This window comes from Heterocephalus glaber, unplaced genomic scaffold, assembly GCF_053883595.1.
Source record: "Heterocephalus glaber isolate CG9 unplaced genomic scaffold, H.glaber_assembly_v1.0 deba00001442, whole genome shotgun sequence".
NCBI lineage: Eukaryota > Metazoa > Chordata > Mammalia > Rodentia > Bathyergidae > Heterocephalus > Heterocephalus glaber.
Genome location: NW_028258296.1, coordinates 7,901,628 through 7,918,607, shown reverse-complemented (window position 1 = coordinate 7,918,607; position 16,980 = coordinate 7,901,628). Strand labels below are relative to the sequence as shown.

The window sequence follows — 16,980 nt, the reverse complement described above, 5'->3', positions numbered from 1 at the left end:
TACACCTATTTATGTATAATAGGTTTCTGGCCGGGGATTTAGCTCAGTGGTTCTGGCGCCTGCCCCACAAGCGCAAGGTCCTGAGTTCGATCCCCCGTACCAAAATAAAAAAATGTCTACACGACATCCCCAATACACAATAAAAAAAATACATATTTTTTTCCTTTAATAAAATAATTTCTCCAAAAACGTGAACACCCCACCCAACCTCAGTCCCAAACGTAGACTAGGTAACTCCCATTCCACGACCCCGAAACCTCCTCAGTCACTTGGGCACTTCCGCCTCTTCTTCCCTAGCTCCGCCCACCTAAACGGAAGTACTTTTCCTTTGGGTCCTCCCGCCTGTAGGGGGCTCTCCGAAGCTTCTAGTGCCACGGAGCCCTCCTGCCGGGACTGTCCTGGGACTGCCTGTTAATTCAGCCACAAAAATACAGTTGTATTATAACTTTTCGTCTAGAGAAAACAAGTGCGCGGGCACATTCGTCTGTGCAAAAACGTTCAAAGCCAACCGCGGCCTTGCGCCCTCATTCTAAAACCCTGCCGCAGTGCCGGGCGGGAGTCAGGCGGTGCGCGGACAGCCCTGAGGTGCCGAAAGCCCCCGGCCCGCTTTCTCGGTGAAGACGTAGCTACGGGCGGCGGCGGCGGCGTCCAAGATGTCGACCAAGAATTTCCGAGTCAGTGACGGGGACTGGATTTGCCCTGACAAGAAGTGAGTTCCTGCAGGGTCCCGAGCTGGGCGGGGTTTGTCAGGAGGCTTTTTGTGGCCCGTTGGGCATTTCCTGTTTACGAGCTCCTCGGCGCTGCCCACAGCCCGGCGGAGGCGGCGAGGGCGGGAAGAGGGCGCCGCGTCTCGTCAGGACCGGGCGTTTGGGGAGGGAGGGCGCTTCGCTGCGGCCGCGGGCCTCGCGCCTTGGGTTTGCTGCCCGCGGTAGCCCGGCCCTGGCGTGCGGAGCCGCCGCCCGCGGGACTTTACTCTCCTGCCCGACCGCGTTGCTTTTTCCGAGTCGTCTCTCTGCGTCCTGCAGCTCGTTTCGTGCCCTCCAGCAGACTTCCTCGCACTGTATTCATCTCGTCCCCAGGGTCCACTCTTTTGCCCTGGGAAATCCGGACCTTTACTCTCTATTGACCTTTGATTCGAAGGCCTGGGCTGAGCTGTCCCTCCCGGGAGCCGCCGGCCACCGTCCTGGCTGCTCAGCCCCGCGGAGCTCCCCGATGTTGGCCCTGAAGGCGGTGCGCTCTAAGCTTCCTGGTTAGGCCTTCCCGAAGGACCCAGCCGCAGAGCTGCTCCCGCTGGGAAACACCGGAGGATCCAGCGCACGTGAAAGTGTTCTTGCTTCTCGCCTGTAGTTCTAGGTAGAGTTCCCGGTAGCAAAGGAAGAAACCTGTGTGGAACAGGCTTGGGTTTCATTTCAGTTCCGTTATGGACTATCTAACTCTAAGGAAGCGACTCATTTTGTTTGAAACGTAGGAATAGAATTACTCCGCTGTAATAAGCACAGAAAGTAACGCGTGTGTGTTGAGCGACGGCCTAAGTGTAGCATGTACTCACAAATTGGTAGCTGGTGATAATAGTTAAATATTTAGAAGACGAAGTCTTAACTCATAATATTGAATAGAATGAAAGTTACACGTGAGGAATGCCATCAGTCTGAGTGATCCCAAGACACTGTTGAAAGCACTCAGAAGATTTAGAACAACTCCTGGCTTGTATTTTTAGTCACCTGTATAATGATGTGCTGTTGTCTGTCTTTAATGACAACACATCCGGACATTGAGGTAGGAATCTTTAAGAATTAAATGCATAGTCCTGTACTCATTTTTAAAAATAAAATATGTATAAGTCCAGGGGACATTTTCAGAGTATATTTTCAACACTGATAGGGTCTTAATACTCTCTTTAAGGGAGAAAAGCAACCTAAAAATAGTTCAGTTTTTCAGTTTAGTGTCATTTCATGTTTCACAAATGTATTATTAGTGTGAAGTCTTAGTCTTTTTTTTTTCACTTAAGCATTGTATGTCATTGACAGCAATTAACGTCCTTGCTGATAAGAGGTATGCACTAGTAAGGTGACGTGAATGAATTAATAATTTTAGTTTTGTATTTGTTAACTATAAGCATAACGTTATAGTCCTTTCACTCCTGTGTTGAGGTTATTGGTTGTGGTTTTGTCTTTTGGGTTTCAGGTTTGACAAATATTCCATAAAGCTCATTTATTTATTATTGAATCTACAGTTTTAGTACAACCTATCTTCCTTCTTACCATTTCACCTCCTGCCTGTAAAAAAAAACATTTCATCAAGTTGTGTGAGGCCCTCCCTCCTTTATCAATTTTCTGCTCATTGGTCCACCCCTAGGATTTTTTGTTTTCTGGTACCGGGAATCAAACTCAGGACTTTGCACTTGGCTAGGCAGGTGCGGCGCCATTGAGCTACATCCCTGGCCCAGATCCCTAGGATCTTGTATTATAAAGCTTACACATTTTTATATGTATCTTACTATTTTCAGTATTGAGCATTAGTTTGTTGTGTTTTTGTTTTTTAACTTCCTGATCCCTTGTCAGTAATTGTTGGGAGTCGAATCTCACTTTAACTGGGTAAGAGAACTTCATTCTAATTAACAATATGTGCTAATATAAGGATACCAAAGCACAGAGATCCTGAAGAAATAACCAGGATGATATAACTAGAAATGGAAAATAAGTATTTTTGGGTGTTGACTCCAGATCAGTTCTTTCGAGTAACTTTCTGAACCATGTATTTCTTTTTCGATTGAATTGGGAAGTTTTTTTGTAGTTAATGTTAACATTAACATGATTCAGATGGATTTCAGTTTCTGCATTCTAAATATGTAGTGAAAACATAAAAACCATTTTATTTAAGCAATATTTCTAAGAGCTTTTCATTTTATTTTCAGATGTGGAAATGTAAACTTTGCTAGAAGAACCAGCTGTAATCGATGTGGTCGGGGTAAGTATTTAAGGAAGGTTGTATTAGTCCTCTGTATACAGGGAATTTCTTTATTTTCCCTGGATTCATTTCCGTTATTTTTCTGTTTTCAGAGAAAACAACTGAGGCCAAGATGATGAAAGCTGGGGGCACTGAAATAGGAAAGACTCTGGCAGAAAAGAGCCGAGGCCTGTTTAGTGCTAATGACTGGCAATGTAAAACGTATGTATTTCAAGTAACTGTAATGTATCCATGCTTCTTAATTGTCTGTTATTAGAGGTCTTTTGGTCGTTATGCAGTTTTATTTCCCATTTAAGTGTAGTGAGAAGAAATTGTAGGTATTCTTTTAAAACTAGTGTTTTAAAACTAATACTAGTTGTTACTATGATGGGCTAAGTGTATCAGTAATTGTTTTAAGATGAACTAATGAGAAAGGGTAACAGTTTAACTCCCTCTGGAGAAAACGCAGAAAATTTTTAGCTTCTATTAATGTGAAATACATCACAGAATTCATTTTGTGTACTTAAAGCATAATTTTAGAATTGTAAATTGCCTAGCATAAAAAGTTATTCCTGATTAGATAGGTTTCTTAATATGTATTTTCAACTTTAGACTTAGTTCTGTGTTGATTTTTCCAACTTCCATCTTTTCTGCCATTCAAATGAATCCTACATATATGAAAGAGGACTGAACCAGAAAAGGATCTTTCATAAATTTCCAGTCCTGTAGATTTTAAATTTGTTAGATTTTAAATTTGTGGAAAATTTTCTTCCAGTTTGTTAAGTCAGTAGATTTGGTATGCTGTGGAATTTAGTGCTTATGATTCCTTGAAGGTTGTAACCCTACCCTTCTTTGAGATGAATTTAAAGACTGAAAAATTACTGGGACTTTTAACTTGAAGTAATTACGATTTGTTGTCTCTTTTTCAAAATCATAATAGTGCTTTTCATATTGTACAGATTTTATTCTCTGCCTACGTCATTTGGTCCATTGTTGGGGCCCACATTCTCTAGGCCAGTGTGTGTTTTCTTCATTTATATTATCTTTTAGTAAACATTGCTTTTGTTAGTGATTTCATCCTAATTTTTATTTTGAAATTCAGAATGTCTAATAATTTGTTTTTCTAATACTGTATTACAGCCTTCTGATATGGTATTTTTCATTTTTATAGTTGCAGTAATGTGAATTGGGCCAGAAGATCAGAGTGTAACATGTGTAATACTCCAAAGTATGCTAAATTAGAAGAAAGAACAGGTAAAACAACAACCATATTTAACAAAATGATTTCTAAAAGAACTAAAAGTTGAATTAATCATAATAGTACCATCTCGAAAGAGCAGCATTACTAATTGAGGATGCTGCTTGTTCTGCCTTTACATTTTCACTGAGAAATTTTTCCCTTTCTTAAAAAAAAGTTGTTTTAAAAATTTTAGTTTATAAATTAGAAGTAGGGAGCTCTATGTGGGGATATTGGTATACTTTTAGATAAGCTTGCCACCTGCTTCCCCCTGGTTAATTGATAATGATACAGTATTTTTTGTTCACTTGATATGCTAGTACAACAATAAGGGCAAAAGGGCATTTTAAAAGTTTTCCTCTAAAGCTCAGGCAGTAATTCTCAAATTTGACTGTGTTAGAATCATCTGAGAAACTCTGAAAATGCAAATTCTTAAGATGGAACTTTTGAAATTCTTTGTAGATGGGTCCTGGAAACCTACAAATTATTTGGGCGATGTTTGGTAATCATTGGCTGAAATTAGAGTTTACCACTGTCTCTCTGTTGTCAGCGGTAAAATGAAAATTTATCTGGCAGAACATAGTCTTCCCATTATCAGCAGTTAGCCCAACCATGTATTTGTATACTTCACATCCAGCTTTATCATCCACCTTTTTAAATTGTGTAAAACTAATGTTGTGTCACTCTGTCTTGTCATGAAAAAATAATCTTCTGCTCATTTGAGCCAGAGAGTTGGATGGGTGTGTGTGTGTTTGTTTTTCCAAACTGAACTCTTGTTTATTGAAAAAGTATTTATAGACCACTATTCACTTGGCTTGGATCATCTTGGTAAACAAAATACTACCTTCTTTGAGAAAGCTGTATTTAAGAAGATGATGAATTAACCAAATAACAGTTTGAGGAACTATAATTCATATGAGAACAAATAGCTTTTGTGAAGAGCCTAAGACTTGAAAGTATTTCATATATTGGATAAACTAGTTAGCTCCGAGAAAACACGTCCAGCATAGGTAAAGGCCATGTGAATCATAGTAAGGAGTTTATGTTTTATTAATACAATTGGAGGAACCTGAAAGATATTTAATAAGGGAGTGACAAGGTCATTTGAAATGCTGTCACCAATTTTTGTAGAGAAGAGTGCGTCAGGGAGATGACAATAGAAGGAAAATTTTTTACACTCTTCTAGTTTTAAAATACTAGAATTGAAGCATACATACCATTTCTCTATTTCACCTATTTAGTGTAAATGACATTTATGTTTTCTCATGGTAGAAGGCTTCTTACTGTGTTTTCCATGTGTAGAGAAAGTATGGATCAGCTTTATTGTACAAGTTCATATCACATATATTAATCTCTTTGTTTTCAACCTGTTTCTTTTTCTGTAGCTTGTAGGAAAGAATGGGACAATGTTGAAGTGTTTGCTGGGACAGAATATAATCAAAGGTGTTTTATTGGTGTGATTTTCTTTTAGAAAGTAAAATGAAAATGTGAGATTTTTTTTATGCTCAGGACTGGCAAATTTAAAGTCATTTTGCTGGCTTATGAAGTCTTTAAACATAGGAATCACTGGCCTTATGTACTGATACTGCTCTGGAATATGTGACCAGTTAAATTCTTCACTCTTGATCAGAGAATAGTGATTTGCTGGTCTTAACAACTTATTAATAGAATATTTTTAACCTGAAGGTTTGTACTTCAGAGAACTTGAGTACTAAAAAGCAGTTATGTTAAAATCAATTAAACCAAGGACAAAGGATGACTCTTATTCTGCCTTTTTTACCATAATTTTTAGGAATTACAAAGTAAAAATTTTTGAAGTTCTGCTTAGTGACCCGTACTACACTTTACCTCAGCAAAATTTCAGTTTAGATAGTCTGAAAGATTTCAAACTATCTAGCGTTGGAAGACAGTGGAATTTGATTCATGGTTCTTATTAGGCCTGCTCCTCCCAAAAGAATTAGGATATGGTACCGATAAAAATCCTCTTAAAACATGGTTATAGCAGAAGTTTAAGGAGATGTTTTCCATTCATATATTTCATAAATTACTTTTTATATAGGACAGTTTAAAATTGAAAGGAGCTAGAAATACAGTCATGACTTTCCAACTAAGATCTCTGACTTTGAGAGTGGTATCAGTAGTGACTTTTAACTTGCTTTTAAAAGATTAGTAATATAGCATGGATAGGCTACTGCTATTGATTAGATTTTCTGTTTTTTGCAAGTAATGGTGAACATAATGTTTCTTAAATGAATTCTTACACCCCTTTTTTAGGATATGGTGGTGGTTTTAATGAAAGAGAAAATGTTGAATATATAGAAAGAGAAGAATCTGATGGAGAATATGATGAAGTAAGTTATTTAAGTATACAGATTTAATACAAATTAGGAAAATATGTTAGAAAATATCTTTAGAGGAATATTTTTAAATGTCTCATTTTTGTAAGTACAGTTTGAGACTTCTACTTTACTATTTTGTAGGAAATTGTAACTGCCGTAAATAATAGGAAAAATAATTTTTTAGATAATATTAATTTCAACGCATTTTCAGCTTATAAAAATGCATTGATCCCTTTTCTCTAGTTTGGACGTAAAAAGAAAAAGTACAGAGGGAAGGCAGTTGGTCCTGCATCTATATTAAAGGAAGTTGATGATAAAGAATCAGAGGGAGAAGAAGAGGATGAGGATGCAGATCTTTCTAAATATAAATTAGATGAGGTAAGCAGTTTCTGTGTCCAACTTCCCCTTTGTCTTAATTAAGACACTATGTGATATGAGTGTGTTTGACATCCATGGACCTTTGGTGAAGATACGTGTTCACAATGAGTTGTTTCCACACTGCTGAGCATAGTTTGTTTTGAAGATGTAAGACTGTTCAAGTCAGAAGCATCCTTCCCTATTGGAGGCATATAAAAATAAGGTAGTAGGAAGACAGGATGCTGTGGAAGACATGTGATGTGGTTAAATACATAATAAAAAGAGCTACTTTGATCTCAGTGGGTAATTTCTGAGAAGGTGAAATTTGAGTTGAGATTGGAATGATATGAAGGAGCCACCAGGAAGAGCTGGGGTAAGAGCACCTTCAGACAGAACAGCATTTATGGTTTCTGTAAGTAGGGAACAAGCCAGCAACATTCAAAAAACGTATCCTGCATAGACCACTATGGTTAGAGCAAAGGAGAGAACGGGGAAAACAAACCTCTTCAGTGATGTGTGTTCTGTGGGGCCAGGGTGTTAAGATTTTATGGTCTGGTTCTCATAGATGTAAATTCAGGGCACCTTTGAGTCTGATCATAAGAGGCCCTGAAGTGCAAGAGTTGAAGACCCAAATGAGTTATATTTATCTGGTTTATTCTTCGGGTTGATGAGTCTCTGTACGTTGAGATATTAGAGAGGCAAAGTAGATTTTTAGAGTTAGGGAGATGAGCTAAGAGATTATTGCAATAATAGAGAAAAAGAACAGAATCCCTAACTCAGACTAAACATAGGATCAGGGACTTTTAAAGTATTAGAATTGAAAATGCTATAGCTAACTTGGTAAGTGGGAACAGGTTGTGACAGAAGAGGAAATGTATATGACTTCTAGGTTTACATTCGAACTGAGACAGTAATCAAATCTGTTTAGCTGAGATGAATTATTAAATTCCAGAACTGACAGTGAATTTTCTTTGAGCTATTGATGATATATCCATAGAGTCTCCTACTACAGGGAGCTATTCATCTTTCCTAATAGGTACCATCAATACCTAAATGTCTAAATGTACAATTGAATTTTTATTAGGATGAGGATGAAGATGATGCTGATCTCTCAAAATATAATCTTGATGCCAGTGAAGAAGAAGATAGTAATAAAAAGAAATCTAATAGAAGAAGTCGATCAAAGTCTCGATCTTCACGATCTTCATCTCGCTCATCCTCCCCCTCAAGTTCAAGGTCTAGGTCCAGGTAAACGGGTACAGGTCAAGGGTAACACCAGTCAAAATGTCAGTATCTAACTTTTTTATTTATAAATTTGTTTTGTTTTGTTTTAACTAAATAGCTTTACTTTCTACTTTTAAAATTTCGTTCATGTCACCATTTAAAAGACTTTTCATCTTGGTGCCCTGTAGATACTGTCTGGTATTTTTAGAGATGCAGAATCTTAGCATGAAACTTCCTTCCCCTATTTTAGCATACAAGATGTTAAAAGCTAGTACAGCGATTTCCTAGACATCACTGAGATAATTGCTTATACAACTTTTAATACTTCAGTTTGATGTCAGTATTCCAAATAAAGGAACTTGTTTGACCTTCCTTCTAGTTCTTTTGACTTCTCAAAATTTTGGGATGTCTAGGAATAAAAAAGACTCAGTTGGTGTTGTACTTGAATATTCTTTTGTTTGTTCGCATGAAATGCGTATTCTTTGGTTTTGTAGATAAAATTTTAGCTGAGAGAAAACCAGTGCTTTAAACAGCCTTCTCTTGAAAAATCCTGTTCACAAGTAATACCAGGGTCATTGATTTTAAACATATTTTGGAATAAAGTATTAGATAATAAGAACTTTAACATTATTCATCAGTTGAATATAAAGCCTGAAAGCATAAAATAGTAACTAAAATAATTTTCAGATAAAAATGTAATGAACTCTTTCTGAAGGAACAAATTAAAAATGTGAATTAGGTGAATTTCATGTATAGCTGTAGCAGGATTATTAATATATTTTAATCCCCTAACAGTAAGTAGAAAAGCATAATGATCAGGTATCATTGGCATTTAACATGTAATGCTAGGTAAACACCAAGGAAATAGAACTAGTTTTAGCAACACTCCAGAGTAGTTAAATAATAAACTATACATTCTGTCTCTTGGATATGTTAGTCCTGGGTGACTTCTAATTACAGTCTTAATGATTTCAGTGTAATTTAATCAGTAAAAAGTAATAGTTGATTTTTAAATCTTTCATTAAAAAGCTTTGTTAAAATACTTTGTTTTGAAAATATTTGTCTTGTACAGTTATTTTTTTATATGAACATGAACTCTAATGCATATTTTTCTTTCAGTGTTCATAGCACAAAGCTCAGTTAAGTGGTCCTGGAAAAAAAAAATGCTTCCATGTTGTTCCAGGTCCCGTTCAAGAAGTTCTTCCAGTTCGCAGTCAAGATCTCGTTCCAGTTCCAGAGAACGTTCGAGATCTCGTGGGTCGAAATCAAGGTGAATGAGGTAGCATCTCTCTGTAAAGCAGAGAGAAAAATAGGCTGCAGAAGGTGTTGCTGCTTTTTTCCCCCTTATTTTGCTTCTACTTGTCTGTTTATTTCAGCATTAGAAAACTAATGCACTTGCCTCAGCTTAATTTTCTCACCATGAAATGTTTCCATTGCCAGCAATGTGCCAAGACATTCCCATGATTGACTTAAAGTGGCTTTTTCACATTATGTATGCAAAGTTTGTTATTTTGGTAATAAGATGTAAAGTAGGAAGGTGAACCAAGTCTTACCATCAGATCTCTAGCATATTAACGTTTTTGTAGATCAGTTCAAGCAAAATGAATATTGCAAGTGGAAATTTTATTATTAAAAGAAAAAAGTAACTGCCTCAAAACAAGGTTTGTTTTGGAAGCCAATTCCTAACAGAAGTAACTTTGTTATTTATGTTAAAGTTCATGGGGAGTATTATGTACATATTTTCAATTCTCTGTAATTTTAAACAATATTATAAACAGTATTTGTAGAATAGACATCCTTCTTAAAACTAAATCAAGTAGAGTCAGGTGTGGTGGTACACCCCTGTAATCCTAGCGCTCAGGAGGCTGAGGTAGGAGGTTTGCCAAGAGTTTGAGGCCAGCCTGGGGGCTACATAGTTCAAGGCCAGTGTGAACTACATAGCAAGACCCTGTCTCCACAAAAAAAACCTGCATCAAGTACAGTATGGTTGGTTAGTTTAGGTAGAACATGTTCTTAATCATTGCTGTTAACCTAAGTTGCATTTAATTAAACCATAAAGGGGAACTAATTTGTATAAAAACTAGTATTGCTCTCTAGACATACTAGTCAAAATGTGCTGTGTTTGCTTTTAAGTTACAGAAAACACTGAAATCCAACTTAACATGGAAATTCACACTGAAGTTTAATAATGACAATTACTAGCTTGAGCCAAAGCTAGCGTTTCAGAGCAACTGTAGTTTAACCATATTGCAGAGAAAAGAATGATAATGCACATCTGTATTAACTCAATACAAAATAGAGAGCAAATGTTTTTTCTTATTATATATTAATATTACATTTTTTACTTTCATGCCTCTTAAATGAAAATCCTTAAGTTTTGGTATTCCTTTTGGGAAACACTGTAATTAAGGTTTACAGAATAACCTTCATATTCCAAAACATTTTTATTGCTCATAACTTTCCAAAGAATTCTCCTTTTGGGCTTTCTGGTTTATTTTAAGCCCAAAGGTGAATTTTTTGGGAAGTTTGAGCTAAATTCCTTCAACTAAAATAGGTAAATGAAGAAAAAATTTTCTTTTAATTATTGCACATTTACTTCTGCCTGAAACATGTGAATGTCAACACGTCATACTTCATGAATAATTACTTCATAAAAATATTGTGAATATAAATCAAGTCCTAAAAGTTAATCATTTTTCTTTGAATATTTAGCAATTTCCTATAGTTAATGTTCTTGTTCCTGTACAATATCTCATTTTTCTGTAACATCTTGATTAATGAGTTGTATAATTCCACAAGGAAATACGTTTATTTTCCCCTGGAAGTTATATATAACATACATTCTCCCCAAATGCGAGGAGGTATTTTCTGAATATTAAGACACACAATTACAGTTATTTGTTGCTTTTATTAATTTATGTACTTTAAATTGAAAAACTTTAAACATAGAAAAAATAAATTCTATGTAAGCTGATTTTCACTTACAAGCAATGAATATTTAAGACTCTTAAAAAGAGATGTAATTAAAATAATTGTATTTAAATAGAATATTTTCATGGTTGATCCAGAAGTCTTCTGTTGAGTATAAGCAGTAAGTATTCTTTCTTATAAATCTTCATAGTTATAAATTCTGTTTGCTTGTTTTTGGAAACTGAACAATCTTCTTCATTTCTTTTTTTAATGAAATGTTTGATTTGTTTCTCAATCAATGAAGATCCAGCTCCAGGTCCCACAGGGGCTCTTCTTCCCCACGAAAAAGATCATATTCAAGTTCATCATCATCTCCTGAGAGGAACAGAAAGAGAAGTCGTTCTAGATCTTCTTCTCCTGGTGATCGAAAAAAAAGACGAACAAGATCACGGTCACCCGAAAGGTTTGGGTTTCTGTAGAAATAAGAATGGGTGTTCTTAAAGTGTATTTAATAGACAGATTTTCTAGTCTAGTGTTAGGCTCCAACTTTAATTTATACTTCTTATCTTTAAAACATCAAGAACAAGATGACTTTGTTTACTTTTGTACTTAAATCAAGTTTAGAAATAAGTTGTAGATCAAACTATTCTCTGATAATTGTAAATTTTTATTTCCATTATTATAGCCAACTCTCGGTTATTTTTGTCTTCTAAAGATTGTAGTTCAGAAGCTGTATGTTGATTTGAAGTAATTTGCAGGTTGATTTTTATATTAATTATGCTATTGTCAGTTAAGTATTCAAAATGGTAGAGATTTCAGGGCACTTAATAAAATGTTAAACTTGTAGATCATTGGGGATCTGTCCTCCTTTAAAATATATATAAGTGCATTTCCATAGCAAATTGTTTCTTGCCCTTTATCTATAAGGAAGTTATTCCGCATAGCTTCTTGCGGTCCAAATCCATTTTTTTAAGAAGTACCTTTACTAAATTACATTGTCTGTATTGACATTTTAAAATTTGAGGAATAAAATTGTTAACTGTCAGCCATTTCTACAACAGGCTGATAAATTATTCAATTTTATTATTTTTTCTTGGTTCTCAGTGTCTAATTATTTAATCATTTTAATAGCTTCATTCATAATTTTGCAGATTGGCCATATCCTCTTAGCTTGTAAAAGAGGTATTATAAAGAATGATAATAGCTGGGTTCACTAGTAGGATTATCTTATTCCTACTTGTACAGAATGATTAGTTTTGCTAGTTCACATTTTGAAACTGATTACACATTGTCTTGTTTACATGTATTTGTTTCTTTGTAAGAAAATTACGCTGTACTTGAGTGAAATTCATTCTGTTGCTTTCTTATCACTTCCGCAAATTTTTATCTTAGCCACATATAACCCCCTAGTTTGTTGTCATCTAAACTTAATGAACGTGTTCTCTATTCCATAAGCCAGGTGATTGGTGAAAACACTAAACAACCCTGAGCCCAGGGCCAACCCCTACGGAACACCACTACTTTACCCAGGTTGATATTGAATTATTCATATTAGCTGCATGAATATAACACTATAACTAATTGTACAGTCATTTTGTGTGACCTAGATTTCCAAAACTTAATTATTTATGAATATATTTTTTCATACACAATCAGAAGCCTTGCTATATCTATTTTACAGGCTTATTACACTTTATGTAGTATAGCAGAGAAACTGGTTTAGTTACACTTCCCTTACCAAGTTTACATGTCTCTGTTGTACATTGTGTGTAATTTTATGCATTTTTGCAAGGCTTTTCTTCATTACCTTAAATAATTGAGAGGTGGCTATATTTTGAAATGAGAAGATACTTTTAAAATGTAGAGAATTTTGATTACAGTTGTACCATTACTGGGCTCACATCAGAAGTCTAAATACCAGATAATTTTGTTTATGTAAGCTTACATCTTAATTCTTAATTATTCCTTTTGCCAGCATCAAGGTATTTATTTTTTTTGTAGTCTTTAGAATGAATGCTGAAATCTACCGCTAACTTACTAGTTGCCTGCTTTCTCCATTATGTCTTACAGGCACCACAGGTCATCTTCTGGATCATCCCATTCTGGTTCCCGTTCAAGTTCAAAAAAGAAATAATGTATTAAAATTTACATCTTAAAAAAAAAATCCAGTACAGTGCATGAAACACTTTTTAAGAAGTTGATGTCTTACTTGGTCAGAAGTGCTAAATCTGCTAGTAGAGGTGCATGCCTTTATTGTTTTTCAGAATAATACAATGTGTTTATTTGTGAAATTAAAAGTGAATTGCATTTTAAGCCATAATGTCCCAAAGTAGAAGCTCTTTTGTTCATTATTTACATCCATTTACTTAAAACCATCTCAGCTTCAACAAGGACTCTGGGAAAAATCTGCTATGTTGATCTGGAAAAGAAATTAAACTGTTTGTATTTTTAATCTATGCCAGTGATTCCTGCCATAAAAATTTAAACTAAGTTATAAAACAACCAACTGGAAACTTCATCTTAAATTCCCTGTGCTTTGGGTGCCTTACAGTCATTCATTGTCTCTCTTTCATGTAATTTTCTGCCAGTTTTGCATCACCACATTAAATGCAGACAAATCTTGTGGGTTGCAGAAGGAATAAGGTGTTATGCATTTCCCTTTCGGACCCATAATTTGGGCAAGGAAAGAAACTCTTACTAGTTTATCTGTTCCCTAGTAATATGGTTGCCTATATTGCAAAATGTTTATTCTGAGTAAAAGTTTAAAAAGGTTTGTGCAGTGTCCTTTAGAAAAAAATCTAGTTACCAAATTCAGTAGGTTAGAAAAGGCTAAATTGTACTTGACAAATTGAAGAAAGATTTTGAAGTGTTACTCTTTTTTTGATGGAGGCCCAACAGAGACGTGAATTGAAGTGAACTTTTGCCTTGAGATGTGTAACTTTAAACATAGTACATAACATTTTCTTCTGAATAACAATTGAATGCTCATTTCTGCATAATAAAAACAATCATTATTTTTCCTTTTTACATGAAAAAACTTATGGCTTAAAATGCTTTCAGAGTTTTATTTCTCAGAATTAAAATCTGGTCACGAGCTCCATTTTGTTTTCTGGTTTGAAAAAAAGTTTCTCAACAGTATCTTCACTGACAATGCAAGGTAAGTATATGAAGGGAAATCAACAGTTGTGCTTGGGATCTTTTTGTTATAGGGTACTGATTTCTCTTTTGTTCTAACATTGTCTGCTGCAGTTTAAATAAAAACAAGGTGTTTAGTAGACAGACCAAACAAAATTATATTTGTTTTTTATTTTAAAGTGTTCTCAGCTAATCTAAAGGTGAATACAAAATATCTTATGTAGAAATATTTTGATAATATTTTTACAATGAGCTTTCCCATGTTTTTTATGTCTTAATTTTCCTTGCTGCATTTACTGTAGGTTGCACAAGAACTTTTACTCTTGTAATTGTGCCTCAGACTTTTCGAAAGCCCACCTTCTAAGTTGCTCAGATGATCATCTAGATTCTACATGTTACCATTCGTTTATTCTTGTGCTTTCTGTGTTTAAAACTTCGACTGTACTAAGCAATTGCAAGGTTATAAATTTAGCTAATAGGAGTTGATAGACAATTCAGATGATTATGATTTCATTTGGTTTAACTAAGCTGTACTAGTTCATTTCATAAGGAAATGATGCTGTAGAGAAATGTAAATAAAGTCTGTGAGTCAAGCATCAAGTGGTGTTTGTTAGAAATAAACTAGAGATTTCTAAGCTGTGACTTAATGTGCATTTTTCACCTAACTACAGTTTTCCTTTTAATTGTTTAGTTTTGAACCTCTTTGTATTTGCTTTTTATGTGAGTGGTTGGTTTTAAACATTCAAAGACCATGATTAGTACATGACCTGGGATACTAAGAATTCTCAGTGCTGACTTTAGAGTGTGTATATATGATTATTACATATATAAAAATTCTTTAAAGAAAATTCTTAATGCTTATTAACTCTTTATAGAGCACTAAATATGTATATCTGCCTCCTGTATCATTTTTAATGTCAAACCACTCTACTATCTTATGTATTTCACACTTAACAACATCAGTAATTTGAGGAACCTTTAGATTTCTCATTTGCCTTCCCATTTGAAACAAAGTCTCAATTGTCTAGAATTGAAATGTTCCCTGATCTTCAAACCCACACTGCTCTGTTAACACTACCCACTGCTTTGGTTTATAGGCTGGGATATTGCATTTGACTCCTAAATTGTCTTGTGGTATGCACTAGGTTTTTAGTAGTACTTAGTTTGCTTCATTGAGCATTGATTGACTCTTAGATTCCAGAATATTCTTAACTATAGTAAAATTTGGTTTATGTCATTTCTTTACCACCTTTAGGGCTGTCCAGAATTAAACTAAAACCATTTACATACAATAAAAATATGGTTTTTTTAGTATTCACATCTCCCCCACAAAACCTATAGGTTAGCTGTGCTGAATAAGTAACAGGTTTTCACCAAGAACACACTCCACTCACTTGAGTGCTGTTCCTTCTCCTTCAACTTTTGTGACTCTATTTAGAACTAAATTTAGGATGCCATGCCTGCTGTCTCTTGAGTTTCTGTAGAACTTGAGTGAAATTCCTGAAAGGGGTTCTCTTGCCCTAAAATCTCTGACCCTAAGCATAGTATTTCATTTTAGCAACATTCAGTGTTAGGTGAAAGAGTCGGCTAATATCTCTTACTTCTTTTTAACTTAAGTGCTTTTGATCAGTTACAGTTTTCCCCAGTGCTGATATAGAATAAATACTTGCTTATTGAAAAACATGCTTTGATTGATAAAGCTTTTATTTTGAATTCATACTTGTAAGAAGGACCACTATACAAACCAGTTGATAGACTTTTAAGTGTCAAGCTGAACCTTATTTTTTTCCCTGTTAAAGCTTAATAAGGCCATTTCTTCACAAACTTGAGAAAACTTTGGAGTTACCAATCCAGCTGTGCTTCAGTGGAAGATAAGACTCAGAAGTTGCGCGCAAATTTTTTGGACAATTACACATGAAACATTTACTTACGTAAATGTTGGACTATAAAGCAGTTCTGAACAGATTTATATCAAGGTTTTCTGACCACAGAGTTAAACTGGGAATTAGTAACAAAACTAGGCAGTAAGAGTTTGGAATTACTTCCTTGTGACAAATAATGAGGTTTGGGTTTTTTTTTTTTTTAATGAGAATAAATGATTTGGCAACACCAGTAGGGTTAAGCTGGGAGATGTGCCTTTGAAAGCCTGTAATGGGGAAAACAATTAAATTCACTGAGCTTTTACTTGATGAATACAGAAAAATAATAGATAATACACAAATTTGAGGATGAGAAGTACAAATGGGAGCAGAGAACTTATTTAAGCCCAGATTTATTCTTCCACCTGTAACACCAAACAGCATTTTTCATATATTAGCAATGGTAATCCAAGAAAACAGATTCAGTTCATGCGTCCTTGCAGTTTACTCCCTTGACCAAGTTTGCAGGTCTCATTGCAAGGAGTTTATGGAGCTTTGTATTCTTCCTGAGGTGAGGTGGAAGTAGTGAGGACAAAGACTCATGTTCATAGAATACCAAAAAGGAGCTTCACAGATGTTTATGGAGGTATTTAGAAGATCAAGTCTAAAGAGAAGACTGGGAACCAAAAATGCAAGATGCTCTTGAGAGCCTCAGAGGAAACCACACAGGGAAGACTCAATTAAATTGCTGAAAGCCAGGAATAGAAAAATTTTTAAAGGGAGCCAAAGGGGAAAAGCTTGTATGAGGAATGATGTTAAGAATTATCAAAAGCAGTGCAAGCTGAAAGGTGGTCCACTGTCTTGTACTAAAAAAAAATTGCCCTGGATCAGAAAACATGTTTTGAAAATAGGAGAAATACGAACCTATTTAAAAATTCAACTGGTCTCTAATAGGTACTTTGGGCATAGCAAA

General features: G+C 35.2%; 1 protein-coding gene across 4 annotated transcripts; it reads left to right on the top strand.

Moving 5' to 3' along the window:
• Nucleotides 1-512: 512 nt before the first annotated feature.
• Nucleotides 513-14,783, top strand: Zranb2 (zinc finger RANBP2-type containing 2). 4 transcript variants are annotated; one of them, XR_002393670.2, is made up of 11 exons: nt 513-709; nt 2,915-2,967; nt 3,060-3,168; nt 4,118-4,200; nt 6,458-6,534; nt 6,766-6,900; nt 7,964-8,127; nt 9,287-9,373; nt 11,318-11,476; nt 12,473-12,543; nt 13,084-13,144. XR_002393670.2 is itself a non-coding variant. In XM_004841445.4 (11 exons), the coding sequence occupies exons 1-10, from the start codon at nt 654-656 to the stop codon at nt 12,500-12,502; spliced, it is 957 nt and encodes a 318-aa protein (XP_004841502.1). In that variant the 5' UTR covers nt 513-653; the 3' UTR covers nt 12,503-12,543; nt 13,084-13,333. The 4 variants fall into 4 exon arrangements, 3 of the variants coding, with proteins under 3 accessions (XP_004841502.1, XP_004841501.1, XP_004841504.1); XM_004841445.4 differs by having other exon boundaries at nt 12,469-12,543; nt 13,084-13,333; XM_004841444.4 differs by lacking the exon at nt 12,473-12,543 and having other exon boundaries at nt 13,084-14,783.
• Nucleotides 14,784-16,980: the final 2,197 nt, after the last annotated feature.